Consider the following 17059-nt stretch of genomic DNA (forward strand, 5'->3'; position numbering starts at 1 on the left):
CTGTCATCAGGTAGCAAAGTGAAAGAGAAGAAGGAAAGATGGTAGAAAAGAACAGAAAAGAAAGACCAAAATGAAAGAAAGTTAGAGAGAGATTAGTGTACAAAATGTAGTATAGCGAGATAGACAGAGTAAAAGAGAGAAAATATTGATAAAAAAGCAGAAATACAGTAGAATTTTTCTTCAAACCCTGACACTAGATTTCGACATTCTAATAAATTGTTGAAGCCCTGTTACAGTTTCAAAGAAAAGAAAGAAATAGTAATTACTCATTGGGAATTTCCGACAATATCCGCATCGTTTCACTGGAAAGTGGCGGAGATTCCGATTCATGTTGAAAGAAGTAAACACAAATGTTCTTGCTAGTTAAACGAAACAACGGGATGAAGAGTTTCCGAATCTGCTGGGGTAAGGTATAGTTTCCAAATTGTTTTCACAGATCAATTCAATTGTCTCGCCAGAAATCTGTGTCCTTTTTGACCTCTTTCTTCTGCGTCTATAAAATTACAGCCAAATAATTTTTAAAAATTTTGCCAACACATTAGAACGATTGAAATACGTATAAATCAACTTAAAAAAAATCAGATGTCATGAATTAGATTTAATGAAATTTAACGTCGTAATCTTACCGGTTTCGTCTTCCACTTTTCCTTCGTTTTGCAATCGGTTCATCATCGTCAACAACATACATATACGTCTTCTGGTAGTCAGGGAAAGAGATGGAAAGATGGAATGAAGGAGTGAAAGAAGAGAGAAGAGAATAAGAATAAATAAGACAGAAAAGAAAAGAAATACTGAAAAACTAAATAGAAATAAACATAATGGGAAAGTTAAGTCAGCATTTAAAAAAAAAACACAAAAATAAACCCACCACCGAAACGTAATAAGGAAAAGATTGAATTTGGTTTCTAAATATTATTTTTAAAAAACCGTCGTATTAATAGCCACGGCCATTTAAGGACGTGCCAGGTTTGTTCGTGGAGGAAAGCCGGAGTACCCGGAGTAAAACCACCGCTCAGCGGTCAGCACCTGGCCACTGGTCCACATGAGATTAGAACTCGTATTGTTCAGATAAAAGCTGCAGTTTACTTACCGATTCGGTGGGATCAGCAGGTTCCGGAGATTCTGATGTGCTGTTTAGATTTTTCTGATCTTTAATTTGTTCTTTATCAGTTGTTTTTCTGATATAGGTAAGCCAGTCATCTACATGATCTCCTAACTTTGTATCTTTAATGTCGACTGGACATTGTGGTTCCTCTGATTTCTGCAATGAAAAATAAAATCCAGGGCTTGCTATATATCGAAGTTTGGAAACATAAGTTTTAAAATTCAAATGAATTTGATTTTTTTGAAGAAAATTGGTCCAGTCCAATGCCTTGTCGATGCACAGAGGAGGGGATTCATTCGACAAGAAAAAAAATCGTTCTTTAGTTAGACATGTACAATGTACATGTATCGCAGGGTTAAGACATGCAGAAAACGGACTGGCTGCGAAAGTAAATAAAATGTGCAATTTGGAGCTAAATTTGCCAATTTTTATGCGGAATCAATACAAGTTTACATGGTTATTCTTCTAAATTCTGAAAAAATACATCTACAAGATGAAATCAAGAACTCGCAAAGACTCTCCTCCCCTACCCTCCCCACTCTGATATGACCTTATATACCTGTCCCTTTCTTCCCCGTCCCTCCCACGGAACTGCTATTTCCCGGAAACATTGGTTAGTACACTTAAGTTTGTGTCCTTACTTTCTTCCCATTGTACTCCTGTGATATAATATATAACTGTACTTTCTTTCCTTTACAGAGTAACATCTCCTTCTGTCCATGCAAGCCAGACACAATATGTATAATTATGTATATGTACAAATGTATACTTACCCTCTTTTGCCCTGCCCCCCGGACTGGTGTAGATATACGTTCTGGGTGCGCTCTCTTAGCCCTCTTGCCGTCACCCATTCTCTATTAATTCTGTATCTGATCTGAATCAAATGAAACAAATTATTTTAACATATATTTAGATATAGAAGGAATTTTCTTCAGTTAAGGAAATATTGGTGTAAACAGTCCTAGCTATCGTTGTTAAAACACATGGATTTAAACAGTCGAAAAAAAATCATAACTGCGACATTAATACTATTTTCAATCAATCATCACAATTGACATACTTTTAATTAGGCCTTTTGTATAACGTGATTGCTCTTATAAGGTCTCAAATGTTACTGTTAGAATGCTGTTCAGACTGGAAAATAATTTTTCGTTTTTTAATGGCTTTGGTGAAATTACGCGCTCGCTGACAAGGCTGTCGATCGGGTTGTATGAACAAAAGCAAGTACAAAAAAAAAACCAGATTGTTAAGGTAGGCGTCACGTGCACCAATTACAATGACGATCTACTGTATCTGTGACGTCATCGATCAGTCTATTGAAGTAAATCAAGAGTTACGTACCTTTATCTATAGACATAGTTCGGTGAAGGGTTTAGGACATATTTTAGTCAGAATAATAAGAAATTAGAGGTTTCTTTTATTTTTTCCTTCTACACAAACTATATTTGTCATCCGTTCAAAAGGATGTCCATTATTTTGAGATGCCAAAAAATCCTCAGATACAATTTTTTTTTTTCTCGTATAGATTTTTGACAGCATTGAAGCATTGAAGACAATTAGAAGAACATCTATTTCATTTTACCCGTACTTGAGCTACAAAACACATACATGTATATTAATTTAACATGATATGTGACTTAACGGGGGAAATTATTATTTGGATCATACATCAAACAAATTATAACGCACTGTTCTAAAATGTTTCTGCTATTTATGAATGTTGCAGAATGAAGAAAATACCAATCACACATTTCATCACATAACTGTAACATTTAAAAACTTTGCACAGGCGTTTGACTTTATACTCAGTATATATGTGAAGAGTATGTCACACACAAAACCACACACATATAACTATATACAGAAAACATATCTATAGAGTTGATCTTTATGAATTCCCATTATCCGTAACGGATTTGGTATGCGCCTGTTGTAACTACTAGCTACCCCTCCTGCTATTAGAGTTGTTTCCCTTTGCACATTAGTTGATCTTTAGTGAGCGACTCATGCACAGGCGTTTGACTTTATACTCAATATAAATACGAATATTTGTGTCATACAAAATATAACACACGCATGATTTTATAGAGAAACATATCTATAGAGTCAAACGCCTGTGATTGACTACTATCCTTTATTGGCTTCATGTTTTTCGTGATCAGCTACATAATGTAATAAATAAATTAGCTATTTCTTTGTTTACACTGTAATTGAAATTCCATTTTCTGTAACTGATTTGATAAGAAATGGACGTTATCCGCCTATCATGTTAATATTTCTATTGCGATAAAAATTTCCGAAAAAAGGATGTGCACGTGGATAATGGAAATAAAACTATTTTAGGTTTTTGGTCCTCTGAAGTATTTCCCTCTTTTCAGAGCGCCTCCTCGAAGGCCGTCCCTCAGTTTTTGCAGGAAAAATAAACCAATTTCATAGAAATTTTGTCACTCTATCTATTATTTTCAAAGCAAATCACTGTAGGCCTGTGATCGGTGGTCAGTCTGTTTTCTGCTGAACTGCCTGCAGTTTTACTATGAGGTAGTCCAGGTATGGATATAATGACAGTGAAAGTAACCCCTTGAGTACCGAAGATGCTGGACACTAACTCACATTAGTTTGTAGAATCTAACTGAACTATGTAGATGAAAGGGTTAGTAAGGAGTGATACGGGAGTCAATGAGTGGATATTTCGTGAATACAGTCGTGTGTAGTTTGTAAAATGTTATTTGGAATAACTGTGGTTATTTGTTGGCGATTGAAGTGGAGTGGGTGCGTATTTCCACGTGGCGGAATTGCCAGAACTCAAGCGCCTGTGGGTTCGGCTGGGATTCCGGTACGAAGGCTGTGATTGGTTGGAGGTGCAGGAAGGAGTTATTCAGGGATCAGTCTTGGAGCCACTCCTTTTAAAGATTTTGTTTTACATGTTTTTGTGTGTGTAAACTTTAAAACAAGTGTGGAAACTTATTGCTATAAAAGCTTGATTATCTGGTTGATAAATGTCAGTCCATGTATATTGCAGGCAAAAGCCTGTTGGGAAAATGACATTGTTTGACAATGGAGATGTTTGCAACAGTCAAGTAATGTCAAGGGTGATTCGCTAATGAACTTTGATCTTCATATTTCGGAATTTTTTTATAGAATTGATTCATTTTACACTGAAAGGAGGGAGCGCAATGTAATACTCTTATACAGTTTTAAATTTTAAAATTATACGACATGGTCGAATTAAGCGTACCATGGGAAGACAGGATGGAGGAGGCCAACGAACGGAAGCAGCAGAAATATCAGCGGCTGGCGGAGGAATGCCAACAAAAGATGGAAGACATGATGCCGAACTATAGTTGTCGGATGCAGATGTTTCCCCTGTAAATCAGTATGGAAGGCATGACGCCTATTAGGGGTAATTGGAGCAGACCGGCGGAACTTGATAGCAGCAGTAAGCAGGCAGGCACAGGTTGCTTCTAGTTGGATCTAGAGAAAGAGGGAGAAGTGATTTGGTCACCAGCAACAGTGCTAGTAACGAGGCGACGAATGGCAGCAAGATGGACATCGTCGCCCGAGGTGATGAACAGACAGAGAATAGGACAATGCTCCGCAATAACACCAAGCAGAAGCGTTAGCTAACCAGTCCCTTGTTGGACCGTATTAACTTAATCGACTTACATTTGGAGGAAGTCATGTAAAACGCCGAAACGTCGGAAGGAGTATCAACCTTGCAGAGATTTTCTTTGAAGATTACAGAGAGGTGACACCCAACTCCAAACCAACACAGTCATTTACGGTCTACTATTATGAGATTCTTTGATGTATATCACAGGACAAGACTACATGCTAATATACAGGCCAGTGATTGGTCAGTTTTTGTTCTCCTGAACTGTCTTCAGGTTTACTATCAGATAGTCTAGAGGTAGATATAACGACAGTGATAGCAACCACTGGAGCAGTGGGTGGAATTCAGGTAGGTTTATTTACAACACAACATGTACATACATGAAATATTATGCAAGTGTTGATATTCTTATCTAGTCCGCTAAACCTGCATATATTATTGGGCTGTAAAAATATTGCCTATATATTATGATTTTTAGGGAAAAAAGCCTAATAATACAGGCAGGTTTAGCGGAATAACTCTTATCCACTGCGTTACAGATGTTAAACATAACAAAAATCACGAATCAAATAATATCAAATAATTCATTGACTTTAGGCTTTACAGTCCACTAGTATACAATGGGAAGAAAGTAAGAACACAAATTTAAGTGTACTAACCAATGTTTCCGGGAAATAGCAGTCCCGTGGGAGGGACGGGGAAGGAAAGGGACAGGTATATAAGGTCATATCAGAGTGGGGAGGGTAGGGGAGGAGAGTCTTTGCGAGTTCTTGATTTCATCTTGTAGATGTATTTTTTCAGAATTTAGAAGAATAACCATGTAAACTTGTATTGATTCCGCATAAAAATTGGCAAATTTAGCTCCAAATTGCACATTTATTTACTTTCGCAGCCAGTCCGTTTTCTGCATGTCTTAACCCTGCGATACATGTACATTGTATATGCCTAACTAAAGAACGATTTTTTTTCTTGTCGAATGAATCCCCTCCTACTGTGCATCGACAAGGCATTGTACTGGACCAATTTTCTTCAAAAAAAATCAAATTCATTTGAATTTTAAAACTTATGTTTCCAAACTTCGATATATAGCAAGCCCTGGATTTTATTTTTCATTGCAGAAATCAGAGGAACCACAATGTCCAGTCGACATTAAAGATACAAAGTTAGGAGATCATGTAGATGACTGGCTTACCTATATCAGAAAAACAACTGATAAAGAACAAATTAAAGATCAGAAAAATCTAAACAGCACATCAGAATCTCCGGAACCTGCTGATCCCACCGAATCGGTAAGTAAACTGCAGCTTTTATCTGAACAATACGAGTTCTAATCTCATGTGGACCAGTGGCCAGGTGCTGACCGCTGAGCGGTGGTTTTACTCCGGGGACCCCGGCTTTCCTCCACGAACAAACCTGGCACGTCCTTAAATGGCCGTGGCTGTTAATAGGACGTTTTTTTAAACTAATATTTATAAACCAAATTCAATCTGTTCCTTATTACGTTTCGGTGGTGGTTTTTTGTGGTTTTTTTTTTTTTTTTTTTTAAATGCTGACTTAACTTTCCCATTATGTTTATTTCTATTCAGTTTTTCAATTTTTTTTTCTTTTCTTTCTTATTTATTCTTATTCTCTTCTCTCTTCTTTAACTCTCCTTCATTCCATCTTTCCATCTCTATCCCTGACTACCAGAAGACGTATATGTATGTTGTTGACGATGATGAACCGATTGCAAAACGAAGGAAAAGTGGAAGACGAAACCGGTAAGATTACGACGTTAATTTCATTAAATCTAATTCATGACATCTGATTTTTTTAAGTTGATGTATACGTATTTCAATCGTTCTAATGTGTTGGCAAACTTTTTAAAAATTATTTGGCTTTAATTTTATAGACGCAGAAGAAAGGGGTCAAAAAGGACACAGATTTCTGGCGAGACAAATGAATTGATCTGTGAAAACAATGGGAAACTATACCTTACCCCAGCAGATTCGGAAACTCTTCATCCCGTTGTTACGGTAACTAGCAACATTTGTGTTTACTTCTTTCAACATGAATCGGGAATCTCAGCCACATTCCGTAAACGATGCGGATATTGTCGAAAATTCCCAATGAGTAATTACTATTTCTTTCTTTCTTTGAAACTGTAACAGGCTTCAACAATTTTTTAGAATGTCGAAATGTCAGGATTTGAAGAAAATTCGACTGTTTCTGCTTGTTTCAATATTTTCTCTCTTTTACTCTGTCTATCTCGCTATACTACATTTTGTACCCTAATCTCTCTCTAACTTTCTTTCATTTAGTTCTTTCTTTCTGTCTTTTCTACCATCTTTCCTTCTTCTCTTTCCTTTGCTACCTGATGACAGACTTTGCCATCTGCTGCACGCGGAAATAAGAAATCCCGCAAGACTAAAACGCGGTGAGATTAAAAAATGATATGTACCTACATGTATATATTACATCTGTCAATAATAATGATGACAAAAATAGAATTTCCAGAAGTTTGACTTTTTCCTCCATTGAATTTATAATATGCAAACATTACAGTACTATTTAACTATTGATTCTAAGATTATGAAATAAATTTCACTAGTTAACATTAGAACTTTATTTGTTTTTGTTCCAATTCAACCTCTTGCTAATTCCATGGATAAATCTGTGAAAACATTATGTTTTCGATACAGAATTTAGACAAAATCAGTAATATACTGACTAACTTAACCTCGACTTCGGTTACAGGAGAAAGAGGAAAAGTGGTGCCCGTCACAAGAAACAGGATTTGACGTCACAGACTATCAACCTCGGTCTCACTGCAAAAGTAAGTATTTTACAATAAGTGTACCAATGTGGAAAAAAAAAATCTCTTCTTGCACTGTGAAAAAAAAAATATCGTGATATATATATATATATATATATTTTAATTTCTACCTTTCCGAAACAAAAATTAAAAGTTTCTTAAAACAACGAAAATTAAAAGCAATTTCGGAAAGAAAGTAGGCCTAATTGAGACCGCAGAACCAAATGATTTCGCTATATACGATATATTAACGTTTGCCACTGTCCAGGTTAAATGGAGTTTTCAAGTCTGGTCACCTGTCACTAATTTTGAAGAATGGCATCTGGCATACCTGTGAATAAAAAGAAATAAAGATCTACCATCTTGCTAAACTTTTATGTGGGGGGTTCCATCTTATGTTGAATTCCGCACCAAAAATTGACCAAAATATTCATGAAATTCCAATATTGATTACCTCCCCCTGTCAGACACACACTTGACAGAATTTTAAAATTTCTTTACATATTTTACATCTACATGTATTGCCCAACCCACACATTAAACATTTAAAACTGATGCGCCCTGAATACCCAATCAGCAGGCTCCGAAACATTCACCTCTCTATGAAATCTTGTGCCCAAAAGCGGATTTCCACGAATCTATTTTTGGTTTGATTCTGCGGTCCCAATTAACCTTGCGATTTTATTTACATTGATATACTACTTTTCATGAATTTATTGTATTATTTTTCAGGAGAGATTCCGCGAAGCGCAGATGAATGTATTGACATACTCATTCATGAACAAGGAAATATCCGACGCATGCGCACCCAAAGTGTGCATAGGACAAAAGAGAAAATTCCATGAGATGGATTATGACATCGAAGAGAGTCAAGTCAACAACTTAATCTCAAAATTCCAACAATTGAGCATCTAATTCTGATCGAAGCCAGTAACATCTTATCAACAGTCGTTGTACACCTTATTTGATAATATATTGAACTCAGGGCACGCATTTCTTTGAGGATTGGACATCTGCATTTACTTCCTTTTTTATAGAAAATGTGGTAAAATACTGGTTTAACTTTAAAAGATTTGATTATGTTATGTAAATACATTTATGATTCTACTTAGTTGAGCAAAAAAATATAGCAATATGAATTATTTACTATTATATATACAAATGCATTATATTTGTTTGTACTAGTGGACTGTAAAGCCTAAAGTCAATGAATTATTTGATATTATTTGATTCGTGATTTTTGTTATGTTTAACATCTGTAACGCAGTGGATAAGAGTTATTCCGCTAAACCTGCCTGTATTATTAGGCTTTTTTCCCTAAAAATCATAATATATAGGCAATATTTTTACAGCCCAATAATATATGCAGGTTTAGCGGACTAGATAAGAATATCAACACTTGCATAATATTTCATGTATGTACATGTTGTGTTGTAAATAAACCTACCTGAATTCCACCCACTGCTCCAGTGGTTGCTATCACTGTCGTTATATCTACCTCGTGACTATCTGATAGTAAACCTGAAGGCAGTTCAGGAGAACAAAAACTGACCAATCACAGGCCTGTATATTACACTTTTTGTAGCATGTAGTCTTGTCCTGTGATATACATCAAAGAATCTAAATAATAGTAGACCGTAAATGACTGTGTTGGTTTGGAGTTGGGTGTCACCTCTCTGTTATCTTCAAAGAAAATCTCTGCAAGGTTGATCCTCTTTCCGACGTTTCGGCGCTTTACATGACTTCCTCCAAATGTGAGTCGAAGTTAATACGGTTAATGTGTCTATTGTAAAAACTGCAAAAAAAAAAACCAGCTGGTGAAAAAAATAAACAGTAATTTGGTATTTTTGACTAGTTATGACAACAACAAAAATACAAAAAATTGAAGGTTTGCAATAGCAAAAGGCACAACTAAGACACTTGTCTGATGTATACACAGAAAACGCGTTTCGCAGGGATAATAAAATCCGATTTACTGAAGGAACGAACGGACAAACAAACAAAGTATACGTAACGAACGAGCAAAAAAGGACGCACGGAAGAAATCTATTTTTGGTTTTACCAGACTACTTTCGTATGAAACACTTTATGATTTAATGGCTGAATCCTTTGGACGTGTGCATAGACAGTTTAACAGACGGACGGAAAGATGGACACGTGGTACCCGTAAACACAGCTGGATATATAATATGACTGAATACAAGGTCTCAAAGGGCACAGACAGATGTACGATAGGTATAAAGAAAATGGCGGCCACAAACTAAAGCTGTCAGTATATTCGATTGAATTTTCAAGATTGATTTTTTTTCTTTTATTTTCATGTATGTGATACCTTAGAAGTGCTTCGCACTTCGTGCCCGGGCACGGAGGGCTGCGCACTTATAATTTTGAATATCTTAGCATTATCAGCAGATAGATATACATTTAAGATAACTATTTCCGGTAGATCGTTCACGAATATTACGGACAGTAGTGGGCCCAGCACGGATCCTTGAGGGATTCCTGATGATACATCATTACAAGGATTTCAAAAACATCTTTGGTCTTGCCAATAGGAATGCTGTTTAAATAGATGTAGTGCAATTAAACAACTGAAATGTTATATGACATCACAGTCAGTAAATTATGGAGAATTGGATATAAGCTGTTTAATAAAAATGAACACTTGAATAAGCATCGTTCGTTTCGCCCTGTAGATAACATCACGGGAGAGATTATAATGTTAATGAATTGGTATAAAAATATAAGGACATCAATATTTATTTGATATGTAATAAAATGCTTATCTGTAAATCGAACACAAAGATATTGTGTCTCCTCCCTCAGGGGTGAATAGAATAACATGATAACAAAAAAGAAATATCATGGGTAAATATTATTATGCATGAGTATTGAAGTATAAAAGTGTCTAAGACTTTACTTTTATTTAAAATGCGTAATAATTAATGGTTGCATACTTGATAATAGGGTGTGGTGTTTTTTTCGGCTTTCCCCGATATATACTTTGATATGACGAAGCTACATAATGTATATATATAACAGATACCAAACGCCAGGATTACAAACTTACATGTATATAAATTTTAATTCTTTTCTATGATGGTAATTATGTATCGGCTCCGTTGCTCTGTAATATGTTGATTTGACTGCGCGAAATGATAATACTGTCCCTAAGTTATCCGTTTTTATTAGTGATTCAATTTTTTTAACCAAATTGTTATTCCAAGCCGTATACTAATGAATATCAAACCAGAATGTTGTGCGTACCAAACACGTACACTCTAGTCATGACATGCTCACTAAATATCATCGATTATGGCACAAAGGGTGAATTTATGATAAATTTGAAGTGATAGATAGTTTCTGTTCTATCCAAATTATTCATTCAACATCTTATCTTAAAGAAATGCATCCTATATCTTGAGATATGTATCATCATATTTTCACGTATTTTTCTCAGATTTGTACGGGAATACGATCCAGGTTACATGTATGAATACAGAAAAGGAGACTGTGTTCTCATTTTCACATATAATTGTTGGGCATATTAAAATTTCAAGCTTTCACTGTTCTAATTTTTGATAGGTTTCAATAACCAAATGAAATAATATCGAGTTTTTAAAGCGATTAAGCGCGTACCCCTCTCATTTTTTGGGGTACGATTTTCCCGGAAGTAGATACCAAATAACCGGGGCCGGACCCCGTTACCATACAGTGTCACTTAGGAATAAAAACCAAGTCCCGGGAGGATTTTTAGCCCAAAGGTTGAACCTGGTCTGAAAAATCGCAATAATAATTCATTGTGCCTCGATCGTTGTGTAACGGGGGATGTAAATATTTTTACCGCATGGCTCCTTTGTTTGATTGGAGTTGTTATTGAACGTATTGTCCGTTACAATGCACGAGCACAGTATTTTAATACTAACCTGTTTCGAGCACGTGCGCGAGTTAGTATTTGGTTATCAACCTGCGTTCGTGCATTGCTGTAGGGTATGAAACATGGGTAAGACCACAGGGGTTTGTTACGTCGAAAGGCTGCATGGGGCCTGGATCACAGGGGCACATAAAATCAATATAAGAGAAACGGAGGTTCCTTGCATCATTTAAAACGTAGAACACGTTCCTGAAGTCTTTCCATTTTCTTTGCACATATAATATTCAGTAAAATGTCATATAATTTTAAAATTTAAAACTGTATAAGAGTATTAAATTGCGCCCCCTCCTTTCAGTGTAAAATGTATTAATATTACAAAATGTTCCGAAATATGAAGGTCAAAGTTCATTAGCGAATCACCCTTGACATCACTTTACTGTTGCAACATCTCCATTGTCAAAAGATTTATTTTCACCAACAGGTTTTTACCTGTAATATACATGGACTGACATTTATCAACCAGATAATCAAGCTTTTATAGCAATAAGTTTCCACACTTGTTTAAAGTTTACACACACACAAAACATGTAAAACAAAATCTTTAAAAAGGAGTGGCTCCAAGACTGATCCCTGAATAACTCCTTCCTGCACCTCCAACCAATCACAGCCTTCGTACCGGAATCCCAGCCGAACCCACAGGCGCTTGAGTTCTGGCAATTCCGCCACGTGGAAATACGCACCCACTCCACTTCAATCGCCAACAAATAACCACAGTTATTCCAAATAACATTTTACAAACTATACACGACTGTATTCACGAAATATCCACCCATTGACTCCCGTATCACTCCTTACTAACCCTTTCATCTACATAGTTCAGTTAGATTCTACAAACTAATGTGAGTTAGTGTCCAGCATGTTTGATACTCAAGAGGTTACTTTCACTGTCATTATATCCACACCTGGACTAACTCATAGTAAAACTGCAGGCAGTTCAGCAGAAAACAAACTGACCACCGATCACAGGCCTACAGTGATTTGCTTTGAAAATAATAGATAGAGTGACAAAATTTCTATGAAATTGGTTTATTTTTTCCTGCAAAACTGAGGGACGCCCTTCGAGGAGGCGCTCTGAAAAGAGGGAAATACTTCTGAGAACCAAAAACCTAAAATAGTTTTATTTCCATGATCCAAGCACATTTTTTTCGGAAATTTTACCTCAATAGAAACATTAACGTGATAGGCGGATAAGTACCATTTCTTATCAAATCAGTTACAGAAAATGGAATTTCAATTACAGTGTAAACAAAGAAATAGCTAATTCATTTATTACATTATGTAGCTGATCGGGAAAAACATGAAGCCAGTAACTGAAGGATAGTAGTCAATCACAGGCGTCTGACTCTATGGATATGTTTCTCTATAAAATTATGCGTGTGCTATATTATGTGTGACACAATCTTCATATATATATTGAGTATAAAGTCAAACGCCTGTGCATGAGTCGCTCACTAAAGATCAACTATGTGCCAAGGGAAACAACTCTAATAGCAGGAGGGTAGCTAGTAGTTACCATAGGCGCTACCAAATCAGTTACGGATAATGGGAATTCAATTACATTTATATGTAGCGGTTCATAAAAAACATCAAACTAGTATACTTTGGCAGTGTATCAGTCAATCTCAGGCGTATGACTCTATAGATATGTTGTATGTATAGTTATATGTGCGTGATTGTGTGTGTGATATACACTTGTAGTCTTCACATATATACTGAGTATAAAGTCAAACGCCTGTGAGTCAATCTACGTACCAAGGGAAACAACTCTGAAAGTTTTTAGTAATATTACAGTTATGTGATCGCACAAATACAAAAATGTGTGATTGGTATTTTCTTTATTCTGCAAACATTCATAAATAGCAGAAACATTTTAGAGTGATATTGTTATAATTTGTTTGATATATGATCCAAATAATAATTTCCCGTTAAATCACATATCATGTTAAATTAATATACATGTATGTGTTTGTAGCTCAAGTACGGGTAAAATGAAATTGATTTTCTTCTAATTTTCTTCAATGCTTCAATGCTGTCAAAAATCTATACGAGAAAAAAAAATTGTACCTGAGGATTTTTTGGCATCTCAAAAATGGACATCCTTTTGAACGGGTGACAAATAGTTTGTGTAGAAGGAAAAAATAAAAGAAACCTCTAACTTCTTATTATTCTGACTAAAATATGTCCTAAACCCTTCACCGAACTATGTCTATAGATAAAGGTACGTAACTCTTGATTAACTTCAATAGACTGATCGATGACGTCACAGATACAGTGACGTCATTGTAAGGGTCACGTGACGCCTCCTTAACAACTTCGTTTACACCGAGAGTTGCGGGCGGTTATTCACCAAGCCACTAATTACGATAATTATTTTCAGCGCATTTTCAAACAGAACTTTGAACCTTATTACAAACACGTATACAAAAGGTAAGTAAAAGTTTTTTGATGTTATTGAAATAGTATTAATGTCGCAGTTATGATTTTTTCGACTTTTTAAATCCATGTGTTAACAACGATAGCTAGGACTGTTTACACCAATATTCCTTAACTGAAGAAAATTCCTTCTATATCTAAATATATGTTAAAATAATTTGTTTCATTTAATTCAGATCATATACAGAATTAATAGAGAATGGGTGACGGCAAGAGGTCTAAGAGAGCGCACCCAGAACGTATATCTACACCAGTCCGGGGGGCAGGGCAAAAGAGGGTAAGTATACATTTGTACATATACATGATTATACATATTGTGTCTGGCTTGCATGGACAGAAGGAGATGTTACACTGTAAAGGAAAGAAAGTACAGTTATATATTATATCACTGGAGTACAATGGGAAGAAAGTAAGACACAAATTTAAGTGTACAAACCAATGTTTCCGGGAAATAGCAGTCCCGTGGGAGGGACGGGGAAGAAAGGGACAGGTATATAAGGTCATATCAGAGTGGGGAGGGTAGGGGAGGAGAGTCTTTGCGAGTTCTTGATTTCATCTTGTAGATGTATTTTTTCAGAATTTAGAAGAATAACCATGTAAACTTGTATTGATTCCGCATAAAAATTGGCAAATTTAGCTCCAAATTGCACATTTATTTACTTTCGCAGCCAGTCCGTTTTCTGCATGTCTTAACCCTGCGATATATGTACATTGCATATGCCTAACTAAAGAACGATTTTTTTTCTGGTCGAATGAATCCCCTCCTCTGTGCATCGACAAGGCATTGTACTGTACCAATTTTCTTCAAAAAAATCAAATTCATTTGAATTTTAAAACTTATGTTTCCAAACTTCGATATATAGCAAGCCCTGGATTTTATTTTTCATTGCAGAAATCAGAGGAACCACAATGTCCAGTCGACATTAAAGATACAAAGTTAGGAGATCATGTAGATGACTGGCTTACCTATATCAGAAAAACAACTGATAAAGAACAAATTAAAGATCAGAAAAATCTAAACAGCACATCAGAATCTCCGGAACCTGCTGATCCCACCGAATCGGTAAGTAAACTGCAGCTTTTATCTGAACAATACGAGTTCTAATCTCATGTGGACCAGTGGCCAGGTGCTGACCGCTGAGCGGTGGTTTTACTCCGGGGAACCCCGGCTTTCCTCCACGAACAAACCTGGCACGTCCTTAAATGGCCGTGGCTTTTTTTTTTTTTTTTTTTTTTTTTTTTTTTTTTTTTTTTTTTTTTTTTTTTTTTTTTTTTTTTTTTTTTTTTTTTTTTTTTTTTTTTTTTTTTTTTTTTTTTTTTTTTTTTTTTTTTTTTTTTTTTTTTTTTTTTTTTTTTTTTTTTTTTTTTTTTTTTTTTTTTTTTTTTTTTTTTTTTTTTTTTTTTTTTTTTTTTTTTTTTTTTTTTTTTTTTTTTTTTTTTTTTTTTTTTTTTTTTTTTTTTTTTTTTTTTTTTTTTTTTTTTTTTTTTTTTTTTTTTTTTTTTTTTTTTTTTTTTTTTTTTTTTTTTTTTTTTTTTTTTTTTTTTTTTTTTTTTTTTTTTTTTTTTTTTTTTTTTTTTTTTTTTTTTTTTTTTTTTTTTTTTTTTTTTTTTTTTTTTTTTTTTTTTTTTTTTTTTTTTTTTTTTTTTTTTTTTTTTTTTTTTTTTTTTTTTTTTTTTTTTTTTTTTTTTTTTTTTTTTTTTTTTTTTTTTTTTTTTTTTTTTTTTTTTTTTTTTTTTTTTTTTTTTTTTTTTTTTTTTTTTTTTTTTTTTTTTTTTTTTTTTTTTTTTTTTTTTTTTTTTTTTTTTTTTTTTTTTTTTTTTTTTTTTTTTTTTTTTTTTTTTTTTTTTTTTTTTTTTTTTTTTTTTTTTTTTTTTTTTTTTTTTTTTTTTTTTTTTTTTTTTTTTTTTTTTTTTTTTTTTTTTTTTTTTTTTTTTTTTTTTTTTTTTTTTTTTTTTTTTTTTTTTTTTTTTTTTTTTTTTTTTTTTTTTTTTTTTTTTTTTTTTTTTTTTTTTTTTTTTTTTTTTTTTTTTTTTTTTTTTTTTTTTTTTTTTTTTTTTTTTTTTTTTTTTTTTTTTTTTTTTTTTTTTTTTTTTTTTTTTTTTTTTTTTTTTTTTTTTTTTTTTTTTTTTTTTTTTTTTTTTTTTTTTTTTTTTTTTTTTTTTTTTTTTTTTTTTTTTTTTTTTTTTTTTTTTTTTTTTTTTTTTTTTTTTTTTTTTTTTTTTTTTTTTTTTTTTTTTTTTTTTTTTTTTTTTTTTTTTTTTTTTTTTTTTTTTTTTTTTTTTTTTTTTTTTTTTTTTTTTTTTTTTTTTTTTTTTTTTTTTTTTTTTTTTTTTTTTTTTTTTTTTTTTTTTTTTTTTTTTTTTTTTTTTTTTTTTTTTTTTTTTTTTTTTTTTTTTTTTTTTTTTTTTTTTTTTTTTTTTTTTTTTTTTTTTTTTTTTTTTTTTTTTTTTTTTTTTTTTTTTTTTTTTTTTTTTTTTTTTTTTTTTTTTTTTTTTTTTTTTTTTTTTTTTTTTTTTTTTTTTTTTTTTTTTTTTTTTTTTTTTTTTTTTTTTTTTTTTTTTTTTTTTTTTTTTTTTTTTTTTTTTTTTTTTTTTTTTTTTTTTTTTTTTTTTTTTTTTTTTTTTTTTTTTTTTTTTTTTTTTTTTTTTTTTTTTTTTTTTTTTTTTTTTTTTTTTTTTTTTTTTTTTTTTTTTTTTTTTTTTTTTTTTTTTTTTTTTTTTTTTTTTTTTTTTTTTTTTTTTTTTTTTTTTTTTTTTTTTTTTTTTTTTTTTTTTTTTTTTTTTTTTTTTTTTTTTTTTTTTTTTTTTTTTTTTTTTTTTTTTTTTTTTTTTTTTTTTTTTTTTTTTTTTTTTTTTTTTTTTTTTTTTTTTTTTTTTTTTTTTTTTTTTTTTTTTTTTTTTTTTTTTTTTTTTTTTTTTTTTTTTTTTTTTTTTTTTTTTTTTTTTTTTTTTTTTTTTTTTTTTTTTTTTTTTTTTTTTTTTTTTTTTTTTTTTTTTTTTTTTTTTTTTTTTTTTTTTTTTTTTTTTTTTTTTTTTTTTTTTTTTTTTTTTTTTTTTTTTTTTTTTTTTTTTTTTTTTTTTTTTTTTTTTTTTTTTTTTTTTTTTTTTTTTTTTTTTTTTTTTTTTTTTTTTTTTTTTTTTTTTTTTTTTTTTTTTTTTTTTTTTTTTTTTTTTTTTTTTTTT

The 17059-nt window shown here is 31.8% G+C and overlaps 2 protein-coding genes and 1 long non-coding RNA gene across 3 annotated transcripts in view; all 3 read left to right on the forward strand.

Annotated features, from left to right (window-relative positions):
* The first annotated feature begins 4321 nt into the window (after positions 1-4321).
* LOC138334620 (uncharacterized) lies at positions 4322-8621 on the forward strand. The gene is made up of 9 exons (XM_069283260.1): positions 4322-4470; positions 4611-4720; positions 4990-5063; positions 5834-6004; positions 6405-6475; positions 6607-6730; positions 7079-7131; positions 7452-7530; positions 8242-8621. Exons 1-9 carry the CDS (start codon positions 4322-4324, stop codon positions 8422-8424), a joined length of 1014 nt encoding a protein of 337 aa, XP_069139361.1. The 3' UTR covers positions 8425-8621.
* Positions 8622-13754: 5133 nt separating this feature from the next.
* Positions 13755-14933, forward strand: LOC138335431 (uncharacterized). Its single transcript, XR_011210280.1, has 3 exons — positions 13755-13870; positions 14053-14153; positions 14769-14933. It is a non-coding gene; the product is annotated as an uncharacterized lncRNA (long non-coding RNA).
* A 52-nt stretch (positions 14934-14985) lies between these two features.
* Positions 14986-17059, forward strand: part of LOC138334621 (uncharacterized) — a 20604-nt gene continuing 18530 nt past the window's right edge. The window contains exon 1 of the mRNA XM_069283261.1: positions 14986-15020. Coding sequence (XP_069139362.1) covers positions 14986-15020 — 35 coding nt within the window. The remainder of the gene's footprint in view (positions 15021-17059) is intronic.

The sequence above is a fragment of the Argopecten irradians genome, chromosome 11, assembly GCF_041381155.1.
Source record: "Argopecten irradians isolate NY chromosome 11, Ai_NY, whole genome shotgun sequence".
In the NCBI taxonomy this organism is placed as follows: domain Eukaryota; kingdom Metazoa; phylum Mollusca; class Bivalvia; order Pectinida; family Pectinidae; genus Argopecten; species Argopecten irradians.

Coding starts and splice junctions, on each gene's coding strand:
- LOC138334620 (XM_069283260.1), top strand. CDS start 4,322: ATGGTCGAATTAAGCGTACCATGGGAAGACAGGATGGAGGAGGCCAAC. Junction 4,721..4,989: donor CAATAACACCAAGCAGAAGC/GTTAGCTAACCA, acceptor AACTGTCTTCAG/GTTTACTATCAGATAGTCTA. Junction 7,132..7,451: donor TCCCGCAAGACTAAAACGCG/GTGAGATTAAAA, acceptor CTTCGGTTACAG/GAGAAAGAGGAAAAGTGGTG.